Raw genomic sequence first — 8561 nt, 5'->3', positions numbered from 1 at the left:
GGGGGGGGGGGGGGGCTACGTAGACAAAGACACCGGAGCGAATTCTAATTAATTTAATGTGAAATTTTCTTCTGAGTATATGGGGCGTGGGGAGAGGTCATAGCGACTGAGTTTAAATAATCTTCTCGTTCTCGCCTCCCCCACCCCCTCTTTCTCCTGCCCTTGCCCCCAAGTTTTTCCCCTACAAATTGTTCGTTTTTATTCTGATGTATCCCGATGTGTGCCATGTATCGTTATTTCCTGAGACCTGAGCGTTATTGATCGCTGTGTCCAAATATTTTTTTATATTTGACGAATAATACAAACGATTTACGTTTAAATAATTTTTTTGTGGAGAAGTCCGACTGTGGATCGGAGCCCGTCGCTTTGCCCTTCAGACCACCTTTACATTCTGGGAGAGCAGCGCAAAACGACAGGGGGAGGGGGCGGCTCCGTACGATGCCCCATGACCTCCCCGTGACCCTAACCCGAGCCTACTGGAGCCTACACCGCCCTTAACTATGGTACACGATGAAAAGTTTAGGAGAGACACAGACACCTCCCCTGCCTCTGCCTTAACAATGACAAAATACGCCGAAAACGCAGAAATGCGTAGAACCCAATATAAGCCGGACGAGTTTAAAAGAAATCTGCAGTTAACTTTTTAAATCCCTCTGACTCCGCCGACCAGGTTTTTACATGCATTGCATACCAAAGTGTAGGAAAAACATCTTCGTAAGATTACAAATTTACAAATAAGTTTGATTTACAAATGAAGTTTTCGGAACAAAACCCAGAGTCGATTTATGATGTACAAAATTTTTAGAACTTTACAATTTGAAAATGGATTCGTAGCAGTACAATTTGATTTGACCGCACATTTATCTTTGACAATTTCTCCGTATTCAGTGTGTTTGCGGCTTTGCCTCTTGGCTCCACCTGTTAAGGCACCATGGCCCCTTAAGGGTATGCAAATCCTTAACACTGTTGTGTCGTAGCCGTTGACTCGCGGTACATCTACGAGCATTTCTCAGAAAGAGATCTAACCAGCCATGGAGTCTGGAGCCTATTTCTGGCAGTGCACGGCCACGCCCTGAATGTCTGGAGCAGCGCGGTCCGTGACCTGACCTACCCCCTACGCGTCCTCTCCCCCACCGACGACACCACCCTTTCCCCCGTTGGCCCCCTTTCTAACGGGGGTGGCTGCCAGCTCTGTCCGTCCGGTCGCCGGCTCTCCTCCTCTCCTCTCCCTACCTCCTCCCTCCTCCCTCTCCCTGCTTTGCCCCCTGCAGACTACTGGGGTCGGCCGGGCCTGGGATCGGCAACCCGCAGTGCAGCGCGAGCGCCGGTCGAGAGAGCGCGCCACTGTCTGCGGGAAAACGTCGTCTGCTACAGGGAAAGGCCGAGGACCCGACAGCAACCATAACACGGTAGGAACGTCGAAGAATCATAACAATGCCATAATAATAAGAGCGATACATGTGTGCCTGATCTTGTCGTGTTCACTTGTCGTTACGATTTTTAATAAAATCAGCCGACCAGGAACCCGGCAAGTACACGTGACGTGACGAGTCCCTGCCTCAACAACAAAAGACACCTTTGTCTTCTCTGGTCTTCTCAAATGCAATGAATGTTTCCCGTCCCAAATATTTTCTTTTCTGTCGTATAACTCCATATGTTACCAACGCAGTATATTTTACCCACTTGTACTCGTGTATTTTCCAGTTTCTCCTTATACATAACCTCTCCTGGGTCTCTATGGCCGTCTGTTTATGTTCCATTTGAGCATGTATGAATGGAAAACGTAATAGTTTTCTCGATACGTGTGCAAATATAGTCCTATTTTAATGAACTCCTTTTTCATTTTTTTCTGAAGGTATGCAAACATTTATGTATGTGTTTCAATGCGTATTTTATTTTTTTGATACGAAAGAGGGAAAGGGGAAAATATGGCTTCTTCCGCTTAGTTGTGCATTGTTTTATCCTGGTGGCCTCTTTGTATCATTGCTCTAGATACCTGACCCCATTGCCCACCCCCACCCTCTCCAACTAGGTCGTCTTGCTGTGGCTGCTGCTGCACTTGGCTGAGTCTCCCGTGCTATTGATTTTCTAGCTAGGGGTGGGAGAGGCTAGGGTCCAGGGGGGTTGGACCAGGAGCTGAGGGTGTGGCGGGGCAGAGCTGGCTGAACTGGGCTGCGACCTCAATAGCATTGGCCCACTCCAGTGACCTGTCCCGCTGCCACTGGTTAGGGCTGCTATACACTGTGGTTGGTGAAATTTTTTAAGGCATTATTTTATTGGACTGTTCTATACATACAACTATTTTTAAATTACCTTTTCAGAAGTTTATGAATGGTTTTCTGATCCGCTTTCTTTAGACATCCTTAGAATATATTTTAAAACACAAGTCTAACTTGTCACATCTTCATGTTTATTTTTTAAATTATTACAACGCTCAAAATTCAGAAAACTATGCTTGATTTCAGGTTCAAAATGTCTGACCAAGATTCTCCTGGGTCTACTCCCAGTCGTATTCCCTTTAAAATTGTGGACTACACAAGGGAGAAGAAGTTTGGGATTGTGGCAGGCAGTCTTGAAGAGCTAGTTTCTAAAGGTAACCAAATACTAATTTTATTTATCAGAAAATGTTTTTTGTCTTTAGGAAAATGTCAATTTATTTATGTCTCACTTATACTAAATAAGCAAAGCCGTTCATTTTAAGGATTTATATATTTTTTAAATAACCTTTTTGGACCTTATTTAGCATGTGAAAAGCTGGAAGTGAACCAGAATGCAGTTGTCAAAATTGTGCTTGACATTGATGGTACAGAAGTTGATGATGAAGAATATTTTGAAACTCTGGAGAGCAACACTGTTTTGATGCTCCTGATTGATTCACAAAGGTGGCTCATGCATGGAAAACCTCGGTGGGTGAACAATACAAACACATTATATATAAAGACTCATACATTTTCCAAGTTAATTTTTTTAAATAAATTATTAATTTATTTCAGAGGGTGTATAATTCTGGATGAGACAGACGGCAGATGTGGACAAGCCCGTCAGCTGGTGGAAAGACTACACTCTGACATGTCTTATATCACAATGTTGGGTGGTAAGGAGCTTGAAATGCTGACTGACATGGACCCAGAGAGCTTATCAGATATTGACAGGTGAGGAGTTAATGTCAAACACACCATACTATTTTACTGATTGGTATCTTGGTTTTCCTGCAGACAAATAACCTTGTGATAATTAAGATGCTCAGCTTACTCTGCCTACAGGACCTTTGTGGAGCAGCTGCAACAGGCAAGCGGGCGCTTCCTAGCCGAGCGCCGTGAAGCCCAGGATGCACTGCACATGCTCAAGCTCTACAACAGCAAGGAGGATTTCCAGCAGAGCAAGAAGGAGAAAGTATGAGAATTAGCCAACGAGAGCAGTGACTGCTTCTCGTTGAATGTCTGACATTTTGCCTCCCAGCTGCGCCACCTTGTACATCGACCAAACAGACTACCTCTGGGTTTCAGAATTCGTTTCCGACACCTTGATGTAGTTTTCATTTTCTGATTTTCATGTTTTTGCTCATTCCATTTCTTCTGATAAGGAAAGTGGAGATGCAATAATATCCTACACCAAATGATGTACAACCAGGTGCAGTTGGGAGTCTGTTTAACTAGTATTGAAACATGTGTGTTTTAGTTTTAGATTTAGCATACATTTGTGGTGTTTAGGAATTTTAACCAGAACCGATTGATTGTTATATGGGGAAAGTTCTTTAGTTTTAGGTCCTAAGGGGACCTACTTGATACAATTTGGCCATTTCGTGCTCTAAGGCTGATATGTCTCAAACGGGCCATCTCAATGTATGGCCAAACTAAGTAGTTTTGTTACAGGAACTTCAGTCAGACTTCTAAGTGCCCTAATCATTAATATTTGTGATTTATAGCTTGAGAATTTGCTGATATGAGGTCAAACTCGGCTCAAACACTGCCATTTTTCATGAATTTCCTTAACTATTTCAACAAGATTCAATGGACTCACCATGGACTGGTGTTCTTACTGTTAAGAGAATAGTATTCTGCCATGTCATTTCTTAAATTAAAATTAGGTCAATTAAAAGCTCGCTACTAAGTTTATCTAGAGAAACAATTTTTTGCTACATGTTGACTGTTACATGCTTCTTTTAATTGGAAAGTAACAAAGAGATCCATCTACGACAATCAGTGGCAGTTGCATTGCAAATCTCTGTTTGATTTTTCGTGCATTTCATTTCATGCAAAGTTTGGAATATTTGTTTAAAACATTCCTAATTTTGATTGATTGGAGGAGTGCGGTCAATAATAAACTTTACCATGGCATTGACAAAAAGAAAAAACTGATCATCTAGTTTTCAACTGGCTCCCATTAGTCTTGATTTTACCTATATTATACATAAGCTGTTAATCTAATCATGAAGCAGGAGCAGTACTTTTTCAAAAGGTATGCAAACCTGTTCCTTTCTCAAATAGAAATTTTTGATTTTCTTTATTATTTCAAGAATGTCTTGTAATATTTTTTACTCGAGAAGCACCTCAATCAAACTTATTATGTGCACTCTGAATTTTAAGATTCCAAAACAGTTCTTCTTTGCTCATTGTTTTCTAAAACTATTCTACTATTCACTGCCTCTATTGTGAGAATATTTTTCAATAAACTACGCTCAAGTATATGATTGTGGATAGAAGTGTCAAAAATGGACTATGACAGAAACAAGTAATTTTGGGTGGGAAAAAGATTCTTATTATGACAGTCACTCTGATCCTTTCACTCTCTTACTTCTAGAGTGATCACATTTCTTATGAGATTGTTGATTTTGTTTACTGTCTTTCCAAATCATGTTGGTTGACCAACATTTTAGCTCAATTATGTAAATTTTACTACCTAAAAGTGTCTCTAGGAGTTGAGTCAATTTCAACGTAACACGGGGATATTCATGATACCCTGAAAGCTGTAAATGTACTGCTGTCAAGATATTTTAACTATTCAACTATAACTCTCTGGTTTACTGTCTTATCCACTTCTTGCTCTTTAATGTGAATGCACTGCTTTTTCATAATTTTGGCTAATGTTGTTTGTTGTTGTTTTAGTGACAAAAGTTGTTTGTTTTGCTGTGATGTGTTTACCCATCATCTTGGGACTTGATGGATGTGTTTAATGATCTAAGAATAGAGACAGGGGGTATATTGTGAGCTTTTAAGCAAGTTTGGGTTGAGCACAAAAGCTGCTTGATTATTTAAGTATATCTGTACTCACAATCTACAGTTGCCAATTTTTGTATCAAAAATTGTCAAAACTAATTATTTATTTAAGTTCAGAGATTTGTCCAAGGTTTCACATCAACAGAACAACCTTGTAAAGGTAGAAAGACTCGGTGAAGAATTTGTACACCAAGACTTATCTGTTTGGTTGGTCTGTTTCTGCGATCTACAATAGAACTGAAATTTAAATGAAATTGTTTTGATTGGTCAGGGAACCTATCTCGGTTCTTTTAATTGTGGCTGAGGACTAACAAGGACTGTTTCAGACTGAAAGAGATCTCAATCGTGGACTGCCTGAAGTAAGGGGGTAAAATTTGAGACTTTGCAAATGGTTTTGTGTGTTTGGTATTTATCATTATGTCTATAATGTATTATTGCCTTCTTAAGTTCCTTAACTTGTGTCTTTTGGATATTCATATCAGTACATAGAGGCGAGTACTACTGCAATACATTGTATAACTGCCATGAAGAGAAAGGTATATGTGGAATAAATTGCTGTAAATAATTGCAAATTGTCAGTATTAAGTAGCATTGTTAATGGCGCCAGCTGTCTCATTGGTGTTGTACAGGTGCTACGAAACCTTTATTTTACTTATCTTCTGCAAGACGCTGGGTAGGCCAACCCGCCAAGCAGCTGTGTGTAGCCGGCAACTCGTTGGACTCGTCCTGAGCGCTCCAGTAAGCAGGGCAGGGATTATCCGGCAACCGGTAAGCTTTGTGCCAAAACGCCTTAACGCGTCACCTCACCTCGGGGGATGTTTATTGTGGTGGTACTTTGAAAGGACTAAGTCTTTCCATAAAAACAAGTTAGCAATGCGAGTGGGCCTCTGCTTTATCTCTACTAATCCACCCATGGTATTTGCCAATCTTGTTCAGAACAGCTCTCCTATTGCTCAGTCACTTGTATTGCGGTTTCTCAGTTGACATATATTATTGTGATTTCTGAAACATGTGGATCAACTGATGTAGTATACTGTGCAATCAGTGTAACATCTTAATTTGACTGACTAGACTGAATTTCAAAAAGAAGATGTAATCTTTGTGACTCATCACACATTGAAATTTTAAGTTTCATAAAATGCCTCAGTAACCCATGTAGATCTGTTTTAATAAGTGGTATCAACTTCTTTTGTGTTTATAATGGATGGGGTGTAACTTTGTCACCTATACTCTGAATGTTGATTATACTCAGCAATTTATGGAAGAAGTTTGTAACAATCTTAATCTGAAAAAAGAGAGAGAAATGGAGAGGTGCTAAACTAAACTACATATGCATTTCGTTGCATGTAAAACTTTAAGCATTACTGTAAATCTGTAGTTTAAAATAAATTATGTCAAAAGCATTCAGTTCAATGTCACTCAAACTTAACAAAGGAGAAGGCAAACAGAACTTCCCCAAGCAGACACAAGGGAGAAAACTGCAATTTAGTTTTATGTATATTATGGCTGAAGGTAACAAACAAGTAAAAATACAACTTTCACATCTATTTTTCTTTCTTTTTGAAGCTATTAACTTCTGCGTACGGGCCATTTTATTTACAATTTACAAAAGCAAGTCATTTTTGGCAGTCCTCAATGATGCATTCCTAGAATAGCTCATTAATAAATCAGATGACAATCAACATTAACATAAATGATTTAATAAATTTTCACACATAAAAATTCATATTTTTACATATATAAATTTGTTCTATTTTCACTCTACTCTTAACATTTACTTTAAAAATCTATTTTAGACACAATGGCACAAAAATATATTCACCAGGAATAATGAGTTAAACACATTTGGACTAGCAGCCCATCACACTTAGAGGACGCAAAACATATTTATGATTGAAATGTAAACATGGAGACAGTAATCACAGAGGCTGAGACAGCATAGTCAGACTGTAGCGAAAGAATGTCTCAATTCAAAGGCACATAACAAAAACTATCACAATCATTACTTAAATGACTTGAAAGATCGGATTTTGCTGAAAAAAGAGCTTATCATTGTTGATCGGTTGTGCGGCTCATCCCCGTTGGAATCGCCGCTTTCGAAATAAGCGCCCTCTTCCTGGTCGTCAGAGTCGTCAAACTCAGAGTCGATGTCGGAGTAGCCGTCGTACTCCTGCTCAGACTCGGACGCAGGTTGGGGCGCGAGCAGCGATCAGGGGCCCCCGGACTCTCCGGGCGGCGCAGATGGGAGCACGTGCACCTGGAGGGCTTTGCTGTTGTTGAAGACCTGCCCGGGGCTGAAGGGCTCGCGGCGCGGGTGCAGCGAGGCGGCTGGAAACATGATGATAAATGTATTCTCATCATTTTTATAGGCAGAGTAACATTGCTAAAAATCCTATATTATCTAAAGGTATTTCATTAAGAGACATTGTCATTGTAAAAGTACCCCCACCCCACCTCACCCTCAAAATATCAAATTAACAAGGTAGACGCACGTTAAAACCGTGTGAAGCTGAGCTAAATGTGCGTCTACCTTGGCCTGCGGCGCGCTAAAATTAAAATGTTTTCGCGATTTTGGTTGGCATGCCTGTCCACCTCACATCCCACGTCTCACGCCAGGCGCCTCACTTCACGCTCTCCTCCGGGGGGTCTTCCCTTGCGCTTCCTGACAGAGCTGAGCATTTAAAGTTAAAGTTTAATTTCAAGTTCAAGTTAAGCTCAGCAATTAAAACAATAACTCTATATGATTTACATACATACAGGGTTCCCTAGAGCAGGCATACGACAGTCCGACAGTGTTGTTAGTCACGGATCGAATTAGCGTAAGGGAGAGCTGTAGGAAGGCAGACAGCAAAGAGTAAATCCTCATGATATTACCAATATCCGTCTTTCTTATTACTGTCTCTGTCACACAAATATAAATTTTTTAAACTAAATGTTGTCTGCTGACGTCCTGTCCGACAGCGACTCCTGGTTTTACCTCTTTGGTAAACATATCGACATTTTTCAAGTTCAGAAAATAAATGTTTGTGTGACAGAGACAAGATTTCACGCCGAAAATTGGACAGATATTGGTGAAATCATCGGGATTTCCTGTTTGTTGTTTGCTTACCGACAGGGGGGTGATGCAGCTATGCCCTCTCTCACTCTGTCTTACCTTTTCCGAGAGGCTTCTGGTCGGCAGGGATGTATCTGGACAATCTTACATGGGGAACCGGTAGATACCCGCTGATTAGAGGCATCACATCAAGTTGGATGGTCTGCTTGTGACTTTCATCCAATGTGACAACACCTGCATATGAAAAAAAAACAAAAAACCTTTATTTTACTTATCTTCTGCAAGACGCT

At 40.5% G+C, this 8561-nt stretch overlaps 3 protein-coding genes across 7 annotated transcripts in view; 1 reads left to right on the top strand and 2 right to left on the bottom strand.

Annotated features, from left to right (window-relative positions):
- Nucleotides 1–8561, bottom strand: part of LOC113213357 (probable small nuclear ribonucleoprotein Sm D2) — a 214078-nt gene that overhangs the window by 21714 nt on the left and 183803 nt on the right. The gene's annotated exons all lie outside the window — the stretch shown is intronic.
- Nucleotides 1292–6620, top strand: LOC113213347 (uncharacterized). Of its 5 annotated transcripts, XR_003303758.2 has the most exons (6): nucleotides 1292–1409; nucleotides 2466–2593; nucleotides 2744–2906; nucleotides 2994–3152; nucleotides 3264–5752; nucleotides 5846–6620. XR_003303758.2 is itself a non-coding variant. In XM_026432377.2 (5 exons), the coding sequence occupies exons 2-5, from the start codon at nucleotides 2473–2475 to the stop codon at nucleotides 3397–3399; spliced, it is 579 nt and encodes a 192-aa protein (XP_026288162.1). In that variant the 5' UTR covers nucleotides 1292–1409; nucleotides 2466–2472; the 3' UTR covers nucleotides 3400–6620. The 5 variants fall into 5 exon arrangements, 4 of the variants coding, with proteins under 4 accessions (XP_026288162.1, XP_026288161.1, XP_052119496.1 ...); XM_026432377.2 differs by having other exon boundaries at nucleotides 3264–6620; XM_026432376.2 differs by having other exon boundaries at nucleotides 3248–6620.
- The window catches only part of LOC113213346 (trafficking protein particle complex subunit 10), a 7699-nt gene continuing 5825 nt past the window's right edge, over nucleotides 6688–8561 (bottom strand). The window contains exons 20-21 of the mRNA XM_026432374.2: nucleotides 8371–8505; nucleotides 6688–7544 (exon numbers count right to left, since the gene is read on the bottom strand). Coding sequence (XP_026288159.1) covers nucleotides 7426–7544; nucleotides 8371–8505 — 254 coding nt within the window. The 3' untranslated portion in view covers nucleotides 6688–7425. The remainder of the gene's footprint in view (nucleotides 7545–8370; nucleotides 8506–8561) is intronic.

Source organism: Frankliniella occidentalis, unplaced genomic scaffold (genome assembly GCF_000697945.3).
Source record: "Frankliniella occidentalis isolate FOCC.00 unplaced genomic scaffold, Focc_3.1 Scaffold12, whole genome shotgun sequence".
NCBI classification, from domain to species: Eukaryota; Metazoa; Arthropoda; class Insecta; order Thysanoptera; family Thripidae; genus Frankliniella; species Frankliniella occidentalis.
Note: the sequence above shows the minus strand (reverse complement) of the source record. Positions and strands in the feature narration are given on the sequence as shown.

Coding starts and splice junctions, on each gene's coding strand:
- LOC113213347 (XM_026432377.2), top strand. CDS start 2,473: ATGTCTGACCAAGATTCTCCTGGGTCTACTCCCAGTCGTATTCCCTTT. Junction 2,594..2,743: donor TGAAGAGCTAGTTTCTAAAG/GTAACCAAATAC, acceptor GACCTTATTTAG/CATGTGAAAAGCTGGAAGTG. Junction 3,153..3,263: donor AGCTTATCAGATATTGACAG/GTGAGGAGTTAA, acceptor CTCTGCCTACAG/GACCTTTGTGGAGCAGCTGC.